The 27,660-nt window shown below is 44.4% G+C and overlaps 1 protein-coding gene across 1 annotated transcript; it reads right to left on the reverse strand.

The window, feature by feature from the left end:
* Positions 1 to 3,109: 3,109 nt before the first annotated feature.
* Positions 3,110 to 26,776, reverse strand: RNF169 (ring finger protein 169). The gene is made up of 5 exons (XM_024210215.2): positions 26,672 to 26,776; positions 12,097 to 12,243; positions 10,640 to 10,752; positions 9,350 to 9,449; positions 3,110 to 5,828 (listed from the first exon to the last, which is right to left on the reverse strand). Exons 1-5 carry the CDS (start codon positions 26,774 to 26,776, stop codon positions 4,626 to 4,628), a joined length of 1,668 nt encoding a protein of 555 aa, XP_024065983.1. The 3' UTR covers positions 3,110 to 4,625.
* Between the last annotated feature and the right edge of the window lie 884 nt (positions 26,777 to 27,660).

The raw sequence follows: 27,660 nt of genomic DNA on the forward strand, positions 1-27,660 counted from the left end.
TCCATACTGCATGTACAATACCATTTGAAGAAAAAATACTGACAATATAGGACAGTGTTATACAATCATCTTCTGCACAATCCATTCTTTTGGCACTTTTCCTTCATTTGTTTACTGATGTCTGTAGTCACTAACCCCCCCCCCCCAAAAGAACCTTAATACATTTGTTTTCCATCTAGAAATCTACATAGAGTCAGAGTTGGTTTAAAGTCCTGTGGCATCTTTGGCAGATTCAGTCATTCACCTACTAAACGAAATCCCTAACCCCACCCCTTCTGGTCACAAGGAAGTGCAACAAGCAGTGCAATTACTTCACCAGCCACAGGGCCCCCACAGCTGAGCCCCATTTTAGCTTACAGGAGGGCAGTAAGGTGAGAGACGTTCACATTTTGGAAGAATTTGTACATGCCTTCACCTTCACGCAAACTGCAGGGAGTAGGTTCAATTCCTTAGAGAATGTTAGATCAGAAAGGAGGAGGATGCAAAACAATGGCCAAAATAGAGATATTTTTAATAAAATCTTTTGTTGTGTTCGTGTCTCCAGACATGTGGAGATCTTTGACTCCATCCATGGTTCTGGTGTCTCCACCAGAGCTGCTGTTTTCCTGATACTTCTCACATGGCATTAGCTGCGACAAAGGAAGTGTAAATTTGATCTTTGAATGCACGAAGGGCTGGGAACTTCTGTTGTTTGAAGTGCAATTGTATACAGTATCCTACTTTTTCCCCAAGCTTTTCTAGTAAATAATAAAAACACTGTTCCTGTTAAAGTAGTAAAACATTCCAACAGAGTCATCAACATTCCATCCACTCGCGTCTCCAGCCTCCCAAGCCAAGTGCACACGGAGCTGCACAAACCAGGGGTCAGATCCAAAGCCCAGCAGAGTTAGTGGAAAGACTCCCACGGACTTCCGTGGACTTTGGACCAGGCGGTATGGGCCCAATCCTGCTCTCACTGACTTCAAAGGGAGTAGGACTGCGCCTATTCTAGCAAACTGGAAACGGTCTTTCTTGATCTTTAAGCAACTAGATGGAGGATAAAATTATAAATATAAACTGTAGTTTTCTTTTAAGAAAGGTTGAAATTAATGGACTAAAATCCTACACCATATTTTGTGGACAAGTACCCCTTGGAAATATTAAAACCAACCCTGCCACATTATTTAAAGATGCTACTGCATACGAGTAATAATGTCTCATAAAAAAAGTGACAGATTTTTAGGATCCACAGTTATTCCACAAGAGGATCCCAAAAATCAAAGGCCTCCTTAAATAAATACTGATACAACGGACCATACATTGTAAGGGCTTTTCTATGATGGTCCGGACCTGCACCCACAATCAACGGGAGCTTTGTATTAATTTCAATGGGATCAGGGCCTTGGATTAATCATGTAACAGTTTGCAGAGTAGGGCCCTTTGTGTGAACGACCCGTAGATAATAAAGTATGTAACAGACATTCTAGCCTGGTTCTTTTCTATCAAGCTGTTAGCTTGAGGAACTGTCCTAACTGAGGCAATGGCTCCTGCACTTCCATTGAGACTCAGATTTAAAAAAGGAAATTAACACATGAAATTAACACACAAAACCCAAGTGTTAAAGTGACCTTTAAAAAAACCACACAGAAGGACACTGGCCTAGGTGGGTAGGACTCAAAATCTCATTCTAAGGAAAGATACATTCAGCTTGTGAAACCCACATAAAGTGAGTTTCTCAAAAGCTCTTTTGTTTTAAAAAAAGCCAGCAGCCCAGGCCTAGAACAAGCCAAAGTAATTGAGTAAGGAAGCCTGTTTCAAGATATTCACTTGTGCGGAGCGGGGTGAGGGGGATGTTGAAAGAGAGACTGGAAAAAAAATCATGAATACACTTGGATAGTGTAAAAAAGCTTTTGCTCGGAACAAAAATAAAGGAAATTCAGGATTAAAGACTGTTGTTCCATCCTTAATGTACTCTGCTGTTCGCAAGTACTGAGGAGACCAAATTTGACCATCAGTAACTGTGACCCATGCAAACCCACTGACTTCAATTAAGTCAAAGCCTCGGCAGTTTCCTTCAAATTCACTGCTGGCGTAAGTGAGTGCAATGCAGGTCAAGTCACTGGAGTCGTATCAGCTTAAAATCAGCTGTGCATTTGGCAAGTGTGTAACTAAGGGCAGAATTTCCTCTCCAAAGAGGATACAATAATACACAACCCATGAGCTACAACAGTTAGGCACAGCAGTCCAGTCTAAGAGAGTGCAGAAAGCCAGCATCAACTTCCTGGCTTCACATATTAGTTGAATAGCCAGTAGTTTTTGTGTGTTAATACGAGATATATATTATGTCATCATTACTACAAGATTTCTCAAAATGAAAGTGTCGATCTGTTGAAATATAGTATTTAAAATATATAAATTTTATCCATTAAAATATAAGATTTCTTTTTTTAAAAAAAATCCAGTTTAAAGCAGTAAAAAGCTTCAGGGTCCTTGTAGTTATATGAATAAGTGGCAAGCCGGAGACTAAACCAATTCCTTCGTTGCCAGGAAGGCAAGCCATTCATCATCATTTAAGATGGAAGGAGAGAGCAAAAGACACGGCAGAAACAGATGAACAATTAAAATCCTTTTACATCAACCTCTTGTATGCTGCATTAGCAGAACCTCCCTGCACTCCACAGGTCAGCTGCGAGTTTCACCAGCTGCTTGGTGTACTGCTGGTGCAGTGTGTGTCGGGTAGCTCTTTAAAATGCCAGTGTCACCCGGTATAAGGAGCAACAAGATATTAAATTGGCAGACTCACGTTTCTGAGGGGGGAAAAAAATCCACTGAAAGAACAGAAGATCCATCGTCTACAAATTCAGGATTCAAAGAGAGACATTTTTGAGCCCATTACTGGTGGTAATCGAGAAAATTATTTCACTCAGTGAAACAAATGTGAAGACAGGCTTGAGGTGAAAGGGAGAAAAGCAGAGGTTCTTTGGGAAGGAAGGGCACCCATTAACAGTGAGCATGGACATTTATCTTACCTAATGCACTGATCTATATTCCTTGCAATTGGTCCAAGAGAGAAAAACGAACACTCTCCATGACACAGGCAGACAGACAGACTTCATTGGGCTGCTTAAAACATCAGAGTGATTTGAATCAGATTGTAGCATTAAGCTCAGCAGTGAAAGCCTGGTGGGAATTCTCACTTGGAAAGGGCTTCATGTGGTGATTGCCGCATGTGGGGTGGAGAACACGCTCTCCACTGGATAGGGTCCTGGACTAGTCAAGAGTCCTGGGTTCTATTCCCAACTCTACCACTGACCCTGGGCAAGTTGATAGGCTGAAGTGTCAACTAACCGGATGCCACTGTTTTGGAGAGCCCCGTTTGGGAGATCTAGGACCAAGAATTTTAAAAGTGCCGAGCACCCCCAGCTTCCAATGACTTCAACTGGAATGGGAGGTGCCCAAAATTAGCAGCCATTTTGAAAATTTTAACCTTTGTGCCTCAGTTTATACATCTCTAAAGTGAAGATAATGGCTACTTACTGCTACCAAACGCTTTGAAACCTCTAGGTAAATAGTGCATTAAGTGCTAAGTAATACTATCACTGCAGTGCACACATTCCCCAACCCAACCATGGCTGGTTTATACCTAGGGAATGAGCAGTACACGGGGCTCCCATGCTGCCAATGTCGAACTGATTCATTTGGGTGGCTCTCTTCCCTACTGATGCTTCTCTTCCTAAATGTCCAAGATGAGCAAAACCACGTTGATTGGTTTCACCTTCGTGCCATCCCAAGAGAGTGGGTTGGAAGTATTCACTTTGCCTTTTCTTTATAGCTAAGTTTTCTGTGATATTACCAACATCGATTAACTAGTTTTCAACAATGCATTTTCCGTAAACTCCTTGGTTTGCAGGTTTCCTACATTTCATTTGGTCTCATTAAAATAACCTCTGATCTACGCTGTCTAATGTATTTAATTTTTTGTGCCCCTGGAAGGTGTTACTGAATCGTATCCACTATCGGTGTATCCACTTGCTCCTTAGGACACAAAGGAGAAAGCATGGCTCACAGCCTCTTTCTTAAGGGGTCCCATTGTTACAAGGTTATCACAAACCAGGGAGTTTATATCACTATGGTCTAACTTATGATCCAGTCATAGTATCTGGCTGCAGCATAAGGGAGAAAGTGAAACAGGCACAGGATTGGGATGTTGGAGAGAAACAGTCTAGAAGATTTATGTAAATGTGTTTTCAATCCCTAATTTCTGTCTGACATGATGCAGCAGGCTGGACATTGGATTGACAGGGTCCTTAAGATTGGGCTCCTATACTTGGTATCCCATTGCCTTAGTAAGATGGTCACCACCAGCATTTAACTCAGAAATGTCATCTACTATGTTTAAGTACATTTCAACGTATACATGGTGAGGATCAGTTGTCTTTCAGAGTGATGGACAAAACGGGACATGTGATTTTTTGTTTTTAACCTGCAAGGACCCTGGCTTCAGCATGAACTGGATCTAAAATGTCTTACCATCAAAAAGAAAAAAAAAAAATTGTGGGTGGGAGTATGACAAGAAAATAGTTCCTCCTATAGGATATTTTGATAAACCTCATGTCCTCTACAAAAGGCAACATTGTTCCTAAGTGCTACTTTGCACCTGTAGTGCTCTTTGACCGCAAGAGATATTGATCTACTCTTCCTTTCCGCCTATCCATTGTCCTGTTTTCACTGTCAAAAATTCGCTGCAGTTGTAAGGCCAGCCTCCTGTCTTCCTCCTCCTGCTGCAGCTTCTGTTCCATCTCCCTCACTAAAGGATCAGCTGTGGCCAAGCCCATCTCGCCAGCTGTCTGCCTCAGTCTTTTAACCGAACCATTCTGTTCCAAGTGCTTTGTTTTACAGTGTCTCTTTCGTCCTCGTCTCAGTGAAGGGGGCTGTTCGCCAATAACATTTTCAACAGAATTGCAGGTACCATTTTGTACGTTGATCAATTCACTATTGTTCAGGTATTTAAGCTGCTTTTTTCCTGCTGTCTTGACAGAAACCCCTAGCATACTGTTCCCTGGCAGTGCTGGGTTGACTCCAATTAGTCTTCTGGTCATTATTTTTGCCCCAATGCTAAGACAAGATTTGTCCAGATATGAATTTGTTTTTACTTCAGACACATCTGAAATTTGAGTGTTCAGAGAGGTTCCATTTGATCTTGTATCTAGTTCAGAGGAACTGCCATCCACTGTTAAGGCCTGTGAACGGTTTTTCTTGTTACCAGTCCTTTCGAGCTTCACTTCGCTGATCGAAGGGAAATAATCTAACTCTGTGTTCGTGTGTGCCGCAGAACCAGGTGGAATTTGATCATTTAACATTCGTGGCTGCTCTTTATTGGAGTTAGCAATGTCAGGAACCAGAAAGTCCTCTCCGGGCTCTGAAGCCAGAGATGTCAGGGTAGCTTTACAGAGAGTCTTTTTAATCTGGCGCTCCTGAAATATTTGCTCCCATTTTTTCAGGATTCTGGGACTAGCTTCATAGGTGGTTGGTTTCTGCAGGCTTCGGTTCAGGTTCCTTGGAGTAGACTTTATAATCAAAGGACTCAAGACTTTGCCGTCGGGAAGCCTCTTGGGAGGAGTGCATGGTGAGCAGACAATAGGTTTGAAATGATTGAGCTCTTCTGAGATACTGTCATTGCTCTCAGGGCTGATGGATCGCTCCGGCTTGTGCAGGATGGAGAGTGACGAAACCGAGTTGAAAACCAGACGCTTTTCTGCTGTCAAATCTGGGGCAGAGAGGCAGCGATTGTTTTGGGTTGATGACAAAACTCCAACGATGGGAGTTGACGCACTGGTCACGGATGGAACCTGTAAAACAAGTCATCGGGATTAGAAAGTTTGCCATTGTGGTGATCTAAACAGAGGGGCCAGAGTAAGAGTGAAATGGATGAATCTGCGAGAGAACAGAAGATGCTGCAAATCACCTAAACAATTAACTAGACCACTAGTTCCTAATCTTTCAGGCAACTGTACCTGTTTATCAGGCCACGATGTCTGCTGTACCAGCCAGCAGCTTCAGCCACCTTCTTCCTCTCAGGCCAGCGACTTCCTTATCCCACCACGTTAATAACGAGCACTAAGTCCAGCCTTGGGGCTAGGCCCTGCAGTCCTGCTTGCCTTCCATTCAGCTGTGCACTGTCTAATCTGGAATGCAGTCTGGGGTGCTCCAGATCCTGCAGTAAGTCAGACTAAGCAACTCTGGTTGGTTAGAGCACATTGAAAGGCCCACAGGTAACCAGGGTGCACCGGAATCCAGCACAGCCTGGGTCCCAAATTCATCCTTGGCAGGATGGCTGTGCTTGGGACATCAAAAGAATGGAGAGTAGCTAGCCATAGTGGTGGCAAAAGCTCAAAGCACAGGACAAAGAGAGGTTGATAACCATGGAACTAGACTAACTCAAAGAAAATTTACCAATGGTCGTGATGGATTCTCCATCACTGGCAATTTTTAAATCACGGTTGGATGTTTTTCTAAATGATCTGCTCTAGGAATTTTTTTGGGGGGGAAGTCCTGTGTTATATAGCGAGTCCGACTAGATGATCACAATGGTCTCTTTTGGCCTTGCAATCAATGAAGCTATGACATCGCCGTTTACAGCAAGTACACTCAGACATTTTCTGGTCATCAACTGATTTATAAAAAATGGTTGATCCAGGATTTAACACACTCTTACTGCAAAAAGCAAAGAGAAAAGGCTGGCCAGATGACCCTGAACAGGGTCAGTTAAACAAATCCTCCTGTGCATTATCGGCACACAAAGTGTGGTTTCCAGTTTGCTAGTGATTAAACAACCAGGGAGCTGGCAGCAGACACTCCTTAAGAGCAGCACGGCCAGCCATGCTCAAAGCCATTTCCAACACTGTCACATTTAGGAGCGTGAGGGCATACAACTACAAATAATGCAGAGTAAAAACTACATATACACAAATGCAAAGACAGTTTTCCTTTTCAAAGTCAAGGTGATTTTATGCAGTGGTTAGCCCCTGGCACTGGAATGGCTTTTCTTTGTTCAGCTTAGAGAGGTGATTTTAACAAGCTTATGTCTCTGGAGTTAATACAGGTTGCCAAACATCCTTTTAGTGGAGCACTTGTTCTCCGGGAAGGTCCACTCAAAGTCTTCTTAAAAAAAGATCTGGGAGCTGGGAAGACAGATTACTTTTACAGTGCCTCATTCTGGACTTGTTCCAACTCCCATCAATTTCAATGCGAGTTAGATTAGGTCAGGGGTTCTCAAACTTCACTGCACTACGACCCCCCTTCTGACAACAAAAATTACTACATGACTCCAGGAGGGGGAACTGAAGCCTGAGCCCACCCAAGCCCTGCCGCCCTGGGTGGGGGAGCCAAAGCCCGAGCCCCCCACCCCAGGCGGGGGGGGGGTGGGAGGGAGAAAGGAGGGGGCAAAGTCAAAGACCAAGGGCTTCAGCCCCAGACAGGGGCCTGTAACATGAGCCCTGCCGCCTGGGGCTGAAGCCCTCAGGCTTTGGTTTTGGCCCCAGGCTCCAGCAAGTCTAACGCCAGCCCTGGCGACCCCATTAAAACGGGATCCTGACCCATAGTTTGAGAACCACTGGATTAGGTCATCTAAGAGGGTCCTTTTTTAGGACCATGGCCCATGACTGTGACCTCAGAGAGGGCTACAGTACTTTGGACCTTGTCAGAAAGATTATTTAGGTCACCTGAGCAGGACCTACTGAGGATCTCCCCATCTTGCAAGCAGGGTTCCCCACCAAATGGCTATCCCAAAGATTCCTTAGGCTTCCGACAGTTACTGGATTCTTAGCATGATTTTTTTTCCCCACTTGTGGAATGAAGATGAAGCAGAAGCTGAAGAGAAGGGGATTCAGTGCAGAAAGTGGATAATCCCAGTAAAGGAGACAGATGCAGGCAGAAGATGGATGGTTCCTTATTCCTTCTTGAAAAAAGGGAAGCTCTGGGGAGAATGAGGTCATGAAGATCTCTCGCTGGACAAGGAGGTGTGGAGGAAGAGTGGAGCTTCCCTTTGGTGACTGGAGGTGAAGGCTTGGATGGATGTAAGGTGCAGTGGGAGGGAGGAAGACTCTGGAGCAAGGGCTCAGCCAATGGCTGCAGGGGACACCCCATCTCTATGCAGGAAGACTCAGCAGAGAGTGGAGGGAAGGTAGGAGAAGAGCCAAAGGGCCACAGGTCTCATAAGAAGGCCCTACCACTGAAGCCCTTTGAAACATGCTACATCCCCCACATCTCCTACCTTGACTGGGCTGGGTTTCCTGAAGTGGACATGAGGCACCAGATACTTGGTGTGACAGGACTAAGTAACACTGACTGAATCCACTGTGTTGTATGATGCTGCTGCCAGGCACCAGGAGCCTGCAGGCCAGAGAGGCAGAAAATGGCCCAGTACGTGGAGAGTAAAAGCCCAGAGTGACATCAATCAAATTGCTGCTGCTGGGGAGACCAAATCCTGGGACTGATGGTGCTACAAAGGCCTGAAAGTCTCAGAAATCGTGCAAAGGAAGACGTCTGCCAGATGCGCAACACCAGCCCAGTAATTAGGCTGGAACAGCAGATGGACATTTGCCTGAGAAAATCATGGGTTGGATTTTCAGAGGTGCTTAGTAACCACAACTCTTACTGAAGCCCATCTGTGCCATAGGCACTCAGCACCGCTGGAAGTCAGGCCTCCTGTTCTCCCTCTGCTGGGCCTGTAGCACCAGTTCATTCATAAAAAGAGCCCCATTGACTTCAGCAAGAGCAAGACCAGACCAACTGTTCCTAGAGAGGCAATGTTAATCAGTGATGGTGCACAAGGAAGGAGACAGAGACCAGGTCAACAATGATCATTTCTGCTCCACTTTAAAACTGATCTGCAAGGGGTGTATGGCGGGGGGTGGTAGAATAATTTTTCGCTAAAATGCAGAGATTAAAAAGTAGTTTGGGGGTGGGATGGAGACAGTTTTTTTCAAGCTTGTGAGAGATTTGTTTTTTTAAACAACCGGTGAATCAAAGAAAAAGAAATTATTTCAAAAAGAAATTTTCGAAAAGAAATCTGATTTACAAAAAAGGAAATGGAGTACCCTTCGAATTCCCTGTTATCACATGATGCTAGCAAAAAAGTGTGTGTGTTGTCCATTTTTCCGTTCAATTACTTCCAACCTGGACTGGCAGTCAGCTCCTGCTGTAAGTCGTAAGGGACTGATTAACATCACACCTCTGCTGACAACAATTTTTTTGACCGATAGCTAGATGATCTCCAAGTAACTGCCACTGTACAGCCGTCAACAACATTTCTATGAAATGTACAAACTTCTCCCTCACTGGATGGAATATTTCCAAAAACCGCTGGTACCTTTGTTCTGTTGGCTGGGGCTGATCTCTGCCTGCTCTTTGATCGATCTCGAATGGTGTCATTGCAACTCTGACTCCTTTCCAGTTTGGAGGTTAGGTTCCTAAAAATCAGGGATATGTAAAACAGACTGGATATTAACTTAAAACAGCAAATTTCATGGCACCATCAAGCTGGGCACATAGCTCATTCTGCTTATGTGCGCCAGTTACCTGTGTCATGCAGGAGGTAGAGGTAGCCACCAAGACAGAATCTAGCTTGCACAGACACCTCCCAACTACCAGAGCAGGGAGAACTTGGAGGGAGATTATGACTGATCTGTTTCCTGGGCCACTGCAACAACACACTGCTCTACACCCAGGGCTTATGGCAAAGCCACAATTATGCAGGACATTACAGAAACCCTTGTCCTGTCCTACCCAATCTCCCCCACTTGGTACACTTGATGCAACCAATGAGAGTAAAGTTATATAAGCAGCTCCTTGGAGCAGGGGCCAGCTCTTGGCATTTGTGCTGTAAAGTGCCCTGCCCCTTTTGAGAACTGTATAAACAAACGTTTTTATATATGAACCTACCATGTAGATCTTTATAGAGTACAGAGACCGTAAATGTAATGAATTTTACAAGACAGCCTTCAAAGGACACATACCCAATGCATTAATCCTCAAGAATTCTATGGCAACTGTGGGACAAATTGGTCCTATTCACGATCAAAGATTTAGAAAAACTAACCTATGAGAAAAGGTTAAAAAAACTGGACATGTTTAGTCTTGAGAAAAGCAGACTGAGGGGTGACCTGATAAGCCTACAAATACATTAAGAGCTGTTATAAAGAGGATGGTGATTGTTCTCCATGTCCACTGAAGATAGGACAAGTAGTAATGGGCTTAATCTGCAGCATGGGAGTTTTAGATATCAACTAGAATTAATAGTTAAGCACTGGAACAGGCTTCCAAGGGAGGTTTGGAATCCCCGTCATTAGAGGTTTTTAGAAAAGGTTGGACAAACACCTGTCAGGGATGGTCCAGGTTTACTTGGTCCTGCCTCAGCGCAGGGGGCTGGACTTGATGACCTCTTGAAGTCCCTTCCAGCCCTACATGTCTATGGATTCTATGATTATATTTTACCAATTATTCAATACTAAGTTTTCTAAAACAGCAATAACTTATTTTGGGCTGTGGTGACTGTTTGAATTCAATTTAAGTACTTAAGGGACGTTTAGAACAAAAAAATGAATTGTGCAATATTTATGTTTGTAATGGACAGCCAGAGTGAACTAAGTCTGCTTCTTACCCTGTCAGGAAGGCAAAAGAATAGGTGCTGCCTTTGGAGACAAAAGCCGACCGATGTGTGTGTTTGCTCTGGAATGGTTCTTCATTCTCTGAATCCGAGAGGCGTTCTGGAAACTGAAGTTAATAAAGGAAGAATCAGCTAGCATACACATTAAAGTCACTCAGGAAATAGTTATTTTTCCTTGGGAAAATGTTTCAAGTCTCCAAAAGCCCATGTAGTGGCGATATTTGAAGTGTGTAAAGAACAGAATGCGAGTGCCAGCTAGTGTATAGTGTCATAGATCTATTAACTTCCCTTGAGCTAGAGCAATTTATGTCAGCTGAAGAGCTGGCCCAATGTTTTTGCCACTTGGGGGAAACAAAACAAAACAAAAACAAACAAAAAGAACTCTCATGTGCAGCTGTGGTTCAGTGAGGAACATTTCAAAATGCTACAGGACTCAGAGCCCATAGTAATTCATCCAGCAAACAATACTAAGGGAGCAATAGTTTGATATCAGCATAACCTTTTATCAACCATAAACTATTATATGGTCCTTTCCACACAGTCTATGACTGATATGGGCAAGAGCCAAAGCTAAACAAGAAGTTACTCTTTACCATGCGGACATACAGTCCCCGGATGACTCGTACTGTATATATTTGTAGATGTGTATTTCTACAAGTCTGTATGTGTGTGAGAAAGAGAGAGAGGATACATGCAATGGCATGGTTTGCTATACAGGTTTTATCACCACGTGTTTGAAATGGCCACGTTACTCATGAGTGGGGAAGCCAGAAGCGAGTTAAACAGGCCACTCCAAATGGGAGCCAATAATTCCTTCATTCCACATCATTCTGTGTTCCAAAGATGTCACCTGTAGTACAGAGAAGCTATTTTAGGAATGCTTTAGAGAGTTTTTAAAATGTTACTGGGACTATTTCTTGTATTCCTTCCCCCTAAAGCCAGGTGCCTTAGTCACTATGGAATCCAAATGTACAATGCACAGAAGAGTTATTCAACCCCCTAAAAGATGACCTAGGGTAGGTTTTCTATAGCTAAAAATACCACAACTGTACAGTCTGGTATCTCAGGTCCTTCTAGAGCTAGAAAGAAATCAAACAAGTTCTATTGGGAAGCTTCAGCTTCATAAGAATGGCTATACTGGATCAGACCAAAGGTCCATCTAGCCCAGTATCCTGTCTTCCGACAGTGGCCAATGCCAGGTGCCCCAGAGGGAATGAACAGAAAACGGGTAATCATCAAGTGATCCATCCCCTGTTGCCCATTCCCAGCCTCTGGCAAACAGGCTAGGGACACCATCCCTTCCAATGACATATAGCTCCTAGTTTCAACTGAGAGACATTAGATCATTTTTTACATCTAGAAAAGTGATGAATGATCCAAGACTGAATCCTGTCAGTCCTGGGTAGCTTTAATGCTATATCTCGGGTGGGAACAGGGTAGTTTTTACTTACACATTCTTGATTCATTTTAAGCATTAGTGGTTCATCTTTTTTTTGCTGTTCTTCTATTTTTCTTTTTCCCACTTCCATGTCTTCTAGAATTAGCTTGTGGATCAGATCCTCAGACGTTTTTTCCTCTTGTAATTTTTCTTCCCTCAACTAGCAGTAAAATAAAGGAGACAATATACTTGAAATAGGCTGTTAATACAGGCAATGTATTTGTTGAATTAAACATGGAACTGGGAGCCAGAAAATCCTGTATTCTAATCCTGGTTTCTTACAATGATTCACTGTAGGAAAATCCCTTAATCCCGCCACATGCCTCAGTTTCCCCATCCATAAATAGGGCCATCACTTACTTCACAGGAGTGTTCTGAGGACAAGTTTTTGAGAAGTTTTTTGACACCAACACACACAATTAAGTACCAAGGCTATTACTGTCTTTACACACCTTAAACTGCCCGGGGCGTTGTTAGGACCAATATTTGACACAGCCTTTTTCCTTGCATCTGTTTGTAAAGCATGACAAATAGTTCCATCTACTTTAAGACAGCCACTTATACGTGATCCTACGACAAAGGTGCAATGTGGAAACATACAATACACACGCACACACACAGAACCCTCCCTCAAGCAAAGATTTCTGTTTTGATCTTCAAAGGGGTTATAATGAAGTGTATTCAGTTTGTTACACACACTGACAGTATCCTTTCTTCGCCAAGGTTACAGCGCTGCCTCCCACACCCAATATTGGGAGTTTACAGACAAATGTTGGCAGGAAGCGCTTAGTGCATCAACACCACAGATTGGGGTGCCCAAAATCTGGGGTGGGGGAGCATTTGATATTTAATCAATCAATAGTAAGTATTTGCCGATGTGATCACAGTACATGTTCTTTGAAGCCATAAGGTACTGCAGCTCTCCAGTGCTTTGATTTTCTATTCTCACGCTTCCTTCTCCCGAGTGCTCTCCTCCTTCCCTGCTACCACCTCTAAATTTGGTCTAGGAGAATATGAAAATCAAGCTTCTGAGCAGTGAATATTTCCCCCCCGGTTTCTAGACTTTTCCCACTTTTGGACTATCTCCAGTGCTTTCAACTTCACCAGTATCTTGGTCCATAGAGATCGGCTCCAGAAAAAATCCTGAGGGGTTGTGATGATTTGTTCATCATTAAACAGAACTGTTAATTCCAACGACAACGTCTTAACTGCCATATTTTCTGGTTCTCCTTTAGTCATTAGTTTGTTGCGCATCCTCTCTTGGCTAGCAAGGTGTTTTTAATTTACAGAACAAATAAAATTAGTGAACAAACACGCTAAAAATTGTAATGACTGCAAAAATACTTTTGAGTGAAGAACTGTATTTTTAATGTAGAATATTTCATAACTTACTAATACATAGTATTTAAACTAGTGTAAAGAAGTGTGCTAAATACTTTGGAGATATGCACAAAGACCCTGCCTTGAAGAGTTTACAATCTATGGCCCCAATCCTGCAAGTGTATCTGTGCACGCAGAATCCAAATGAAGTCGGAGAGCTCCATACAGAGTTCTCATTACAGGATCTGAGCCTAGAAAGGCAATGTACAAACACTGGAGGGGGGTGGGGGAAGGGGAGTGAAGAAAGGAGGGCAGAAACAGGAGCAAAAATGGTATGACCAAATGCTGAAGTTGGGGTTGAGGGTACCTTCTTTCGATGCATCGTTTGTTAAGAGTAATACAGAATCTCGCTACAGGACTCGTATCAAGTCTTTACTCAGTAATGGGAAGTGTGAATTAAAGGGAGTCTGCTCTATTTGTTTTACTATGGGGGACACAATCTCAGAGGTTCACGACTCCTGTATACAATGATTTAAGTAGGGGTAAATAAACCAGGATTTTTAAAAGTTATTTCTGGCAGTCTGTCCAAAATCCTCCCCACATCTTCCATCCCTTCTCCCCCAAAATTTGTAGATTTATGGAATTTGTGGAATTATCTATTTGTCTTCTAATCTATACGATTATATTTGGATTTTATTTTAATGGCCAGGTACAGTAAGACACACAAGAATGTTTAAAAACGTATCAGCTTACTGAAACAGACAGTAAGAGGTGCAAACATAACCTCCGTCAACAGAAAACACTCAGGGCTATCTTCTTTGGATATTAAGAACAGCAGAGGTCTACAAAAATCTGACAAAAAGAAAAAAGCATCTCTTGTTGACAAAGACTTTTTGTGCTCTATTTTGGAGACCATATATATCTCCCGCAAACCAAAGGGTTAACGTTGGCATCCAATAACATATTCGTACAAAGGTAACAGAGCTTTGTTTCCATTTGACTTAGAAGTATGCAAAGTTTGCCCTACAGTATAAAGTTTGGAAGCCAATAGCTCCAAATTTGGCTTGGAAGTCCATGTACCCTTCCCCAGATAGACCCATTTGGATGTAGTAGCTTCTGCAACTAGCAGCTCTCTCTAACCTGGAAGGGGGGGAAAAGGGGAAAGCAAAAACAAAAAAACCCACCACCAGAGCAGAACCAACCCGTATTCTAATTAATGGAAGATTGCCTGGGAATTTAGGCCCCAGATTTTTGTTTGAATGCAAACAGTCCAGGGAAGGCATGAGGAAAAGAAAAAGCGAAACAGACGATCTTACTTGTAACACCCAACTTGTGAGAAGTAAAAAGAGTAGATTCCTAGAAGTTTCAGTTTTGATAATCTCCGATGTTATTAGTAATTATAAGTAACAGCTCTTATTTTAACCTAGCTACCCACCCTTTTAATATCCCAGAGGCCTTGATCACTATGCTCTGAGCTTCAGAGAATAATCCCTTGCAAGTAATCCGAAGGAAAATGGTTTGTTTGTTTTTTAAGGTAATCACATTTCTCGGTATCAGAAATACTATTCCTATAGGCTCAACATATATTTCCAGAATCTGTGAAACTCACATTTGACATCTTCTCTTCCTTGAACCTGTCCAGGTTTATGTAGTCTTTAAAGGTGCCCTCTTCTTAAGGGGAAACTGCTCTGTCTACCCCGCTGCTGAAAAGTGACATGTCAGCACATGCCCCAGGTAGGAGTTTCCCTACTGATTACAGAGTTTCCAAGGAAAAAACTGTTGTGTGAAGAGAACTGGATGCAACTATGGATTTACTCAATATTACAAGGCCTCCTCACCTCAGCAAAATACAAGTGCCCAAAGCAAGTAGCTCAAAACAAGAAAATCATTTTTTTTTTTTTGCTTAGTAAGATGGAAACCAAATATCTAACTTTACAGTGTGCTACTTTATCCTGAAACAAAGTCATCCATACTGACAAGAATAGTATTTTACTGTATTATCTAAATCTAATCAACACTCTTCAGTAAAATAGACGGAGGGAGGGAAGAAAGAAGGGTTAAACTAGGGTCAATATTTAGACTTTCTAAGGTGCTTTATATCTTAAAGAAAAATGTAAACACTTTAAACAATCATTACTCACACTTATAAGGAAGGTAAGCAAGTATCCCCATTTTACAGGTAGGGAAACTGAGACAAAGGTTAAGTGACTTGCTCTAGATTACAGAGGGAGTCTAAGGGTATGTCTACACTGGCAGAGTTACATCGCTGGCAGTTATATTGCCGCTCAGAGAGTGCTGAAGGGAAACCGCTGTTATGTGTTCACACAGTCAGCTGCCTGCGCAATAGCATGTTCACACTTGTGGCACTTGCAACGGTATCTGGAGCGGTGCACTCTGGGCAGCTATCCCACAGAGCACCTCTTCCTCTTCTGCCGCTAAGAGTTGTGAGAAGGTGGAGGGGATCGCGGTGCACCCTGGGTCCTGTCCCAATGTCCCGTGATGCATTGCTTCGCATCCCAGCAATCCCTGTGCTTCCGTCCACATTTGGCGCCATCTTTCAACTGTTTGTGTACTGCGTGCTCTGCCTCTTCTGTCTGCAGGAATGGATCCCACACTGCTGACCAACATGCTGTTCGCTCTCACTAACACGTCACGAGTGGCAGTGGAGATATTCCTTAAACTACAAAGGCAAGAGGAGTGCGACATTTATCTTGCCACGCATTGCAGCTACAACACGAGATTGCTTGTGGCATTCACGGAGGTGCTGACCACAGTGGAACGCCGCTTTTGGGCTCGGAAAACAAGCACTGAGTGGTGGGATCACATCCTCATGCACATCTGGGATGACGAGCAGTGGCTGCAGAACTTTCGGAAAGCCACATTCATGGGACTGTGTGATCTTGCCCCAGCCCTGAGGCACAAGGACACGAGAATGAGAGCTGCCCTGTCGTTGGAGAAGCGTGTGGTGATTGCACTGTGGAAGCTGGCTACTCCAGACTGCTACCGATTGGTTGCTAACCAGTTCAGAGTGGAAAAGTAGACTGTTGGAATCATGTTGATGGAAGCGTGCAGGGCCATTAATTGCATCCTGCTCCGAAAGACCATGACTCTGGGCAACGTGCATGACATTGTGGATGGCTTTGCACAAATGGGCTTCCCTAACTGTGGAGGGGCGATATTCCAGTTCTGACACCAGAACACCTAGCCACCGAGTACATTAACTGGAAGGGGTACTTAATGGTTCTCCAGGAACTTGTGGATCACCGTGGGCATTTCACGGACATTAACACAGGCTGGTTCGGAAAGATGCATGACGCATGCATCTTTCGGAACACTGGCCTGTTGAGGAAGCTGCAAGCAGGGACTTTCTTCTCGGACCAGAAGATCACTATAGGGGAAGTCAAAATGCCCATTGTGATCCTGGGAGACCCGGCCTACCTCTTAATACCGTTGTTTATGAAGTCATGCATGGAGCACCTCGACAGCAGCAAGGAGCATTTCAACAACAGGCTGAGCAAGTGCAGAATGACGGTTGAGCGTGTTTTTGGCCATTTAAAAGCCTGTGGGTGCTACCTATATGGGAGGCTGGACCTGGCCGATGACAATATTCTGATGCTTATAGCCACGTGCTGTACGCTCCATATTTGTGAAGGGAAGGGTGAAAGCTTCATTCAGGGCTGGACCGCAGAGACTCAGCACCTGGAGGCTGAATTTGAACAGCCGGAGCCCAGGGCTATTAGAGGGGCGCAGCGCAGGGTCATAAGGGTCAGGGATGCCTTGAGGCAGCAATTTGAAGCTGAAAGCCACTAATATTTGTTGCTATGCTCAGGAGTGCAGTGCTTGTAATGCTAGGAGGCGATTGTAATTGGTGCAGACGATGCACTATGAAGGTGTAAGAAAATTGCCTGTTGCTTTGCAGGGCTCTGTTTGCTTTCAATGAATGGAATAAAGATTGCTTCCAAACCAAAACAATTCTTTTATTAAAAAACAACAACTGGAGGAGAGAGACAAACAAAAAAATTCATCAGCACTGTGGAAGATGTGGGAAGGCAGGATCCCAGGAGGAGATGACGGTTAAAGGTTTGTGTATGTCCAGGTATCATATGCAACCTTGTCCTTTGGAGTACGGTGCAGCGGGTACTGTACTTCAGCAGGGCTAAACTGCAGAGGGACGGGTGTTGAGTGCAGTGGGTACTGGGAGTCCGCAGGGCTGGACTGTGACGGGGCAGGAGTGAAATGCAGCGGGTACAGACTGGAGCCAGGAGGTTGATAAGCGTGTGTTGGCGGTGTCTGGGGGGCGCATGGGAAAGAGTTTTGCGACAGTGGCTGCAGGGGAAGGCGGGCATGGAGCTGCTCGGTTTGCTGTGCTAGTAGCGCCTGGAGCGTGTCTGCTTGGCGCTCCGTAACGTTTAAGAGCCGCTCCGTGGCTTCGTTCTGGCACACCGCATTCTCCTTTTGGTTCCTCTTCTCGCTGTCCCGCCACTCTTTCAATTCTTGTTTTTTGGCCGCAGAGTGCATCATGATATAACGCAGAAAGTCCTTAGTTCTTCGTGGCCGCTTTCTAATTCTGCGCAGCCGTTCAGCCGGCGATGATAAAGAGGGAGGCTGGGCTCCGAAGGTCATATATGTGAAGCCAAAATGCAAGATTTTACAGAAGCAGTATTGTTTGCAGCACACAGACCACGGATTCAGTGATTTAAAACACAGCCACTATTCACATACCTGGCTGACCCCAGGCAAGCACATATGAGCCACAAGCCCCCCAAAATGGTGAGTAACAGCAGGGGCAGGGGAAAATCAGTGTTCCAGGACCGTACTGTACACTGGGCATGTAGCTCTTGCGGAGAGCCAGCACTGTAGGGGGGCTTTATAATCATTACTGTCCCCGCATTTTCCACAGGCTGTGTTCATTATGGACACTCTCTCACTGCTGAGGGTGAGCATGGAATCAAGGGAGGGTCTTCTCCAAGCCTGCGGCTTCCACCCTGGCCCTTATGTGGCTTGTTTGTGTGCAGCAATGCCCCCCCCCCAGTTGACAGCAGTGTGTCCCAGGAAAGTTACCCGTAATGGGGCAAGAAACAAAGCAGCTCTGCCAAAGAACTTGCGGCAGCGGATTGCCCAGTATCTCCATGACAGTTTCCTGGAGATCTCCGAGGTAGATTCCCGTGAGGTGAGGGAGTCAATCAACACGCCTAGTCTGAGCGGCAGAACAGGATGTGGTGGTACACGCATCATACAGATACAAGCCTGCTTTCTACAACCCTCCTGCCCCCAACAACTCGCTTCAGCGATTCCCAAAATCAAAGCCACTTACCAGGGGCCTCCTCTCCTTTTGTGCTTCGCCAAGCTCCAATCACTGTGACTGGCTAGCCTCCTCTGGGGTAGAGAAGAGCTCCTGGCTGCATGCGCCTCTGACCTCCGAGTCGTCCTCTGCCTCTGGGTCCTCCTCTCCCTCCACATCCTCGTCCAAGATTTCCTCCTCCTGGCTCGGTCCACTCTCGACTGGCATGTGAGCCACCGAAGAATCCACAGTGGCCTTCTCAGTGGAGGTGGGGTCGCCACCGAGTATTGCGTCCAGCTCTTTGTAGAACCGGCAGCTTGTGGGCGCACCACCGGAGTGGCAGTTTGCCTCCCGCACCTTGTGGTAGGCGTTCCGCAGCTCCTTCACTTTGACCCTGCACTGCAGTGTGTCCCGGTCATGGCCCCTTTCTGCATGCATCATGAAATCTGTCCGTAGGTGGTATAATTCCTACAGCTGGAGCGCAGTTGGGACTGGACAGCCTCCTCTCCCCAAATGCTGATGAGGTCCAGCAGCCCAGCACTGCTCCAGGCGGGGGACTGCCTGATGTGTGAAGCAGGCATAGTCGCCTGAAAAGATGCGCTGAGACCAATGCACGCATCACCGAGCAAACAGGAAGGGGACTTTCAAAATTCCCAAGATATTTAAGGGGTAGGGCTCATGGTTGCTCACCTGAGGGCAGGGCAGTTGAGTTCAAACCAATGACCAGAGAGGGGAGAACAGGCATTGTGGAACACCTCCCGGAGGCCAATCGCAGCGCTGTAATCAACCAGGGTGTCTACACTGGCACCGCAGCGCTGTAAGCCCAGCACAGAAAGCTGTATGCTTCTCGTTGGGTGGCTTTTTTTTACTGCGCCACAACTATGCAGTTTCTGTGCACTAACTGGCTGGGCATTGTGTACACTTCGGGAGTTACACCGCAGAAAGCTACTTTACTGCGCAGAAACATGCCAGTGTAGACAAGGCCAAAGTTAGATATGGGATCTGAACTCAAGAGTCTGGGCTCCCACGTATATTTTTAAATAATTCTGACCACTGAAAAAGGAACTGGGGACCACGAATAAGGAGCAGTACCACAAATAAAGAACTGAGAATAAGGAACCACCCTCAGTTTCATGCCATGTTGCCCCTAGCGTTCAGGACTCTATCCAAATAATGATACAAAGCGATATCATGAAACTCTCGTTACAAGAGTTAGAGGGATAGTATTTAGCCCTCAAAATTTTACTTAGCTTAAAAATGTTTTCTCTTTTTAAAAGTTGTGTACTGGTTACATAAGGTTTGGTTATAAAAGTGATAGAGAATTTTCTCAACTGACAACCTGTCGAAGGATTACATTGTTCTTTGCTCACAGGATGAGATTTGGGGAATATCCCCCGACCCCCTCCTCTTTCAGATGAGGTTCAGAAAGGGTATGTACACGTTGTGAAGGGAAGGAAGCAGGGTTCCAGTCTGGCAGTGAACAAAGACTGAAAAGAGGAAGATAGATGAACCATCAGGCCAAACAGGAGTTAGACAAAAAATTCTATCCTCAAAATACACAAGTGGAATAGTCAAAATGCCAGAAGCACATTAAAATACTTTTCCTTTTTACTGCAGTGGAAATGAGAAGGATTGCTATCAATTTTTTTCAGGTCAAGAAAGAGTTACAAAAAGATCTCAGAATGATCTATAGCTGCTGCAACATTACTATGCTTAAAAATGGGCTTATTACACTGAACTTCAAATAAAATATATATATAAAAAAAAATCAAGACTCCGACACCCAAACATACTCAGCTGCACTTAGGTTAGGTCTGCTGTACACTCAATACTTGTTGACTGACCAGAGCTATGCAAAGGACTACAAATCAGCTACAAGTTCACTAACCAGTATCCTGCACAGTGACGGTGCTCACATAAAAGGTTTGTGGAACATGGGGAGGAGGATGGGTGAGTCCCCCCAGAAGTTCCAGGCATTTAGCGGTTTGGAGGAGCAAAACCAGATGTCAGAATTAACACCCCATTGAAATGCACTGAGGCACTTCAAACCCCTGTAGTTACTGTAGCTGAGGGTGGAATAGCAGCCATCAAACGAAGTTGCCAGCAGCTGATGGAAGAAAGATATTCCCTCAAGCCCAGCAGAAATCCCCGGTACACATCCTAATTGGTTGGGCTGTGTGCTGAGGCCAGGATTTGGGCTATTTGTAGTTCACACAATTCAGATTCAGGAAGAAAAACTGCATCTAGTCACATCTCCTTGGAGACACAGACGACAGACACACAGACAGTGAAAAATTAAATTCTGCAGAAATGATGAGTAAGCCCCATATCTCACCAGGGAAGGTCTCCTCCTCACCATTAGGAAGTAGATTTATAAAATCCTGGCGTGGCTGATACTTTAGACCTCCACCAAATGTTACATTCATTTTTTTAAGCCAAGAGGCTCAGTTTAAAAAAATAAACTTAAAGATGAATATTTTTATAAGTTGTAATTTTCTAACTATAGTGGTGTCCATTTAACTTAACTGATAAATTAGACATTTACATGAATAAAATCTCTACGCCCCTAATCTTTTACCAAATTCCCAACAGTGGTAAGAATGTCAGAAGTCATTGTGCTTTGTTTACACTAGAGGCTTGTCTAAGATAGAGAAATCAATTGATTGTAGCATCCCTCAGTTGACTGATTCACACCTTGCATCCACTTGCAAATGTGTCTGAAATCAACTGAAAAGACCACAACCAATAACTCCTAGGGACAAAGCCTCAATCAACTGAAGCTCTACTGACTTGAGGCAACTCACTGCTAAAAACAGTGCAATCACCTCTTCCAGATGTCACTCTTAACCTTAACTCTGCCCCTTTGTACGTATGCATTACACTGGTCTTCAGAGGCTGCTGAATTCTTCAAATGAAGACTGCAAGGATTATTTCATTAGAAAAATGTATTTCCTTCCCTTTGCAGATATGCATATATACTATCCTTATCAAAAACAGCTAAACCACTTTTGGTCAAGCTTTACCAAAAAAATAAAAAGTAAAATAAATAAACCAACCACAAAACACCCAAAAATCCCACCTTCGCGCAGCCCCAATCCAGCAAATGGATCTGTTGTCAGAGGCCCTTGCTCTTGTGTGGAGCCCTGTTGAAATAAACAGGGTTCTGCATGCGTCCACACTAGCAGATCTGATTATAGGATCTGGGCTTATGCCTGGAAAAAATGAAAGTTTCAGAAAGTTATGAATAACTCAGAACTAGGGGTGGAGGGGTTAGAATGGAAACTATTATCCTAGCTTAACTACAGCAGTCACTGCCCCATTATGTTATTTCTAGAATAATGACTAGCCACACGAGATATTTAGGGTTAGAGTTCAGTCATTTCAGTGATGTGTGTGTAAAAAATGCTGCTTTTTTAAAAAAAGGGGAAAACACCCACACACAGGTTATTTAAGTCCAAAAGGGCTGAATGGATTCTCCTCAAATTTTTTGAGTTCATCTTTTGGCTAAGACCAAGCATTGAAAGCTTCAGTTTGACGGATTAAGATTCTGAAAGAGTTATAGTAGGGAAGGGGGAGATTTTACTGCAACTGGCTTTGCAAACCTATTACATTCACCATAGCTCATTCTTCTATAAACCTATATAACAAAGATGGTAGAACTGCACCAAGCAGGTACATTTTCACCTTTTGGAAGGCAACTGAAGGCCGGTCTACACTACAAAGTTACATGGACGTATGTTGCCTTGCATTGACCTATTTGCACGTCTATTCTTAAAATTCACCTCCAGCCAATGTAAGTGCCTTGGTACTGTGATATAGTAAAACCACCTCCCTTAATGGAATGGAACCACGATTGACCTACTGGGGTCAATCAGTGCAAGTGCAACCCTAACAGTTCTCCAGCAGCTATCCCACAATGCCCCATTCCTTGTGACAGTGACGGTTCTGGTCACAATTGTACACTCTACTGCCCAGGGGTCACAGAGACCTGAAGCCATCCCTGCTTTATGTCCCCATGAGTATTTTTGAAATGCTTTTTCCTGACTGACCACCTTGGCGGGCACACCTAGCAACTCTCCCTTCTTGAGTGCAATTGCCCAACCAACCACGCCAGCTCCATGCACTAGATGCACTCTGGTTAAGAGTAGACAGGAGGTATGGGATCTCCTGGGTCTTTGGGGTGAAGAGGCTATGCAAGCAGAGCTATGGACCAGCCACAGCAACATGGATATTTAAGAGCAGATTGCACAGGGGAGGAAGGCAAAGGGGTACGACGAGGATCAGCAGAAATGCAGTATGAAAGTGACAGAACTGCGCCAGGTATACCAGAAGACCAGGGAGGCCAACAACTGATTTGGTGCTGAGCTGCAGACCTGCTGCTTTTACAACAAGCTGCGTGCCATACATGGTAGAGACTCCACCAGTATCTTGCTGACCACCGTGGACAACTCAGGAAAGCCAGAGACCCCTGCTGTGAACAGCCAAGAGGAGAGGAGGAGAGATGCGATGGGGTGGTCCGGCTATGCTGCGAGCCAAGACCTGTTTGAGTCTAGCCAGTTCCACCAGCTGAGCGCAAGGATGAGCGCAAGGAAGGGGAAGGGGCCTCAGGTAAGTGTGTGCATCCATTTTTCCTTACAATGTTTAAATTTAAAAATGGAACCCAGCCCCAAATTAACAAGACACAGGTATCAACTTTGCACGGTTTTACTCATATGAGAAGAGGTAGAGGTACAACAAACAGATGTAGAATTGGCATCTGATATTCATTCCCCTGTTGGTTTAGGCAGGTGGAGAAGGGGGGCACAGGGCACAGCAGTTTATGTACATAGGAGTGTCCCTTGCATCTCCTGAGACATATCCATGAAAAACTTTCATGGAGACTGTGCAATCCTCTCCGAAAGGTTTCTAGAGATGGCCGCCTTATTTCTCTCTCTGAGATACTTTCCCACCCCACCCCACCATGAATCCAGCTAGCATCATTGCAGTAAACGAGCTAGCAGCATACAGGCCTGGAGTCTTCAGGATGCCTGCTGTGCTCCCTGTGCCTTTGTGACTCTCAGAAGTGAGGTATCAGCTAACCCCACCACTACCTGTGGAAAATAACGCCAATGTTGACTGCCATCGCCCTATACTTTTCTTCCCCACCCTTGTCCCTGGTGGGCCATATTCACTATGGCTGGGGCTGGCAACCAGTGCTGTGGTGAGGCATTCCAAAGATGAAGTGTCAATAAGCAAGTCTTCTTAAAAGTGTTTATGGGAATAAGAAAAGTGAGTTCTGACACTTATCTTTCCCTTTCCACAATTATTGTAAATCCAATGGTACGTCTGTCTGTAGCTGCTGCTGTGGCAGCCTTGAGAGATGCCCCCTTCACATTTGCAGAATGCCTGATTTTGATGAGGAGGAAAAGAAGAGGACTAGAGGCGCCATGTTCAATGAGATTCTGCAAGCCAGTACTGCATTGGTCTGCAAACAAAAGGCCTGGAGGGACACCATGGCTGAGAGCATGGAGAAGGAAAGGGCAGACAGGAGAAAGGTCCAGGAATGCCAGCAGGAAAAGAAAAGGGAGATGCACCAGCACATAATGGGTCTTCCCAGGCAGCAAACACAAATGATGCAGACCCTGGTGGACCAAAAGGTAAAAAAAAAAAAAAAAAAAAAATCCCAGGAATCCCCACTCTTTGCTGACCTTGGAGAACTCCATGGTAGCAATTCCCTATACCCCTCAACATTCCACATGGCATCATGGGCCAGGATCCTTATCCCTCTCACTCCACTCCGGGGAACAAGAAGGAAAACCACAGCTTCACATACACACCAGCAGTGGTTCTCACAGGTCAGTGTATGTAGCCACAACGGACTACATTTGTGCACTGAAATCTTTGTTTGCTGCCTTTCCAATTTTAAATTTCAATTCTCTAAATTTATGTTCAAATTTTACCCGTTTCTTGCATGTTTGCACTGTTTTTGCCACTCAACGAAGTTCTATTTGAGGAGAATACAGTTATTTTTATTAGTTCACAACGCATGCTGCAGAATGCATAGCAGTACTCAAAACACACAGTACTTGTAAACAAACAGGAAGGACCACATAAAACAGATTCAGGAAAACAGTTGTTTATAGATGTACAGCAATCACTACACAATTCTTAGCAGCACCCAAAGCTCCAGGCCCGAGAACATTACTGTTGCTGACTGTTCATGTGCTCTTTCAAAGCCTCCCTCGACGGCATAGCTCCACACTGAATCCTTTTAGTGCCCCTTGTGTCTGGCTGTTCAAAGTCAGCAGGCAGCCGCTCCAGCTCCACCTCCACCTTGAAGGCAGCTTTTTCCCCCTTTGCCTCACAGATATTATGCAGGACACAACAGGTAGCTATAATCATTTGGATCTCAGGGAGAAAAATATCCCATTTAGTGAATAAACACTACCAATGTTACTTCAATCTATCAAAAGCACATTCAACTGTCATTCTGCACCTGTTGAGCTGGTAGCTGAATAGTTCCTCGATACTGTCGAGATGGCCAGCACACAGCTTCTTGAGCCAGGGCTACTCTGGCTACCCCAGAATGACTCCTGGATTTCAATATCACTAATGCTAATCTGATGGGTTGGGAACTTATGTCCCTGCTTGCAGCTTTCTGAACAGTCCTCTGTCCTTAAAGATGCAAGAGTCTTGCACCTTCCTGGACCAGCCCACACGGATCTTGGTGAAGCATTGCTGGTAATCCACCAATGCTGGCATAACCATAGAAGAGTAGCCTTTTCTAATGACGTACTCTGTCCAAGGTGCTACAAAAGGGATGTGCGTGCATCTATTGCCCCATTGCTGTAAATCCATCCACTAAGGCCTACACATTGCTGAGAGTTACAGCCTTACATAGCAGGAGACAATTAATGGCCCTACACATTTTTATGATAACGGCCCCAACTGTGGATTTTCCTACTCCAAAATTATTTCCCACTGACTTGTAGAAAACAAGTGTTGCAAGCTTCCACAGTGCAACTACCATTTGCTTCTCAGTTATCAATCCAGCTCTCATTCTGGTGTTCATGTGCTGGAGTGAGCTCAGCACACAAATCAAGAATGTGGCCTTTCGCATCTGAATGTTCTGTAGCCACTGCTCATTGTTCAAACCTGCATTACGATGCGATCCCAGTGCTTGTTTCTCTGGCCCAGAAGCAGCACTCCACCAGCTGAAGCTGCTCTGTGACGGTCACTAACAACCTTGAATTGTTTTTTGCTATGTCCTTCAGCAAACTGTCCTTAAAGAAATCATGTCCACCATTGGTGCAGCACTTCCAGCAGGTCTGCAAACACAAGAGGATCATGTGTCCTGTATTTGCTGCGTTCGTGAGAATAGTACAGAGGTCTGCGGGCTCTATGCTTCTGTCAAAGATGGCGAACACTGAAAAGTGCCGCACAAGTTTGAGAGATTTAAAAAAAAAAAAAAAACAAGGGTGAGAAAGTTATGGGATATGGATGGCATTATGGGATAGAGAAAGTTGCAGGCTGGGAACTTGACCCCTAGCTCCCAGAGATTCTGGGAGACTCATTTGTACTCCACAACCCACTGCAAAAAGTTCCAAAAGGCATTGCCCCAGATGACCGTGCATGGCACACTGGGATACCTACCCATGGCGCGTAGCCTTTTTCATCCACACAAGCACTCCTGGTGAACACGCGCAGCGCTGATTCAAGCAGCCAAGTATGCATTCGCATGAGTGATATACAAACTTTGGAGGTTGTACCCTAACGTAACTTGTGTCAACCAAAGTTTGTAGTGTAGACATGGCCTAAGATGTCAGTAGTTCTGGAACCAGCTAACTGCCAACATTTTCCTGAATTGACTGAATGGTAGGAAGGGATAAATGACCTTTGTTTCAGAAAAGAAAATAATGCTTAGAATTCTCCATATAGGTAAGCAGGCATATCAGTAAGGATTCCAAGTTCCTCTGGAAGAAAGTCACAATTAAACAAAATACTATACCTTCCTCAGCTGGCTTTCATATTCCTCACGCAATTCCCCTGGTTTGCATAATTTGATGGGTGCTCTGAATATAAAGTCTAGAAAAGAAAAGAAAAAAGGGAACATACTTTAAGGTCTGATAATTAGGAATATCGTCAAGCTGCCCTTGTTACATTGTCTTGCTCTCCCAACTCAATACACAAAAGTGTTCTGAGAGCTAAGTGCCAACAATAACACTTTGCTGTTCTATAGTACTTCTAATGTTCTCCAAGCGTTTTACAAGCAATTAAGCATCACAACCCCCCATGGAGGTGTTATCTCCATTTTACATGGACGTAAACAAACAGTAATTACGCAACTTGCTTGAAGTGTCACAGTCAGTCAGTGGCAGAGCCAGAAATAGAAACCAGTGTTATGCTCTACTACAATGGTCTCCAAAGTGGGGTGTGCGCACCCCAGAGGGTGTGCAAGAGGATCCTTTGGGGTGCGGCAGTTCAGGTGGCATTTTTTTTTTGCTTCGGCAGTTCGGGCGGGAGTCCGAGCGTGTTTGTTTTTTTGCTTGGGGTGGCAAAAATGGTAGAGCCGGCCCTCCGGCGCGGCAGGGGGTGCGTGCTCAAAATTTTTTTACTGATAGGGGTGCGCGATCAAAAAAGTTTGGAGACCACTGCTCTACTAGACCAAACTACCAAGATCATCTACAAGTCTTTACTTACAAAGGCAGTACAATATCCTTATTCCTACAGGTCTCTTGCTTCCATTTCAACAAAGCTATTAATCTAAACATATTTTCTAAATTTTGTTTAAATGGTCTGTTACATTTATCAACATGCCTATGAGATCTACATTCCATTCACCTACACAAAGATTTTGCAGTTTGAATTTCTCAATTAGCTGTCTTATTAGAACTATAATTAGAAAACAGAGCTTTTATTTTGTTTGCAATGCACAGAGTAACTTCAGCAGTCTTAAGTCTCACACACAATTTATTCAACTCTTTCCTAGTACACTAA

Source organism: Terrapene carolina, unplaced genomic scaffold (genome assembly GCF_002925995.2).
Source record: "Terrapene carolina triunguis isolate 2854851 unplaced genomic scaffold, T_m_triunguis-2.0 Scaffold97, whole genome shotgun sequence".
Taxonomy (NCBI): Eukaryota; Metazoa; Chordata; order Testudines; family Emydidae; genus Terrapene; species Terrapene triunguis.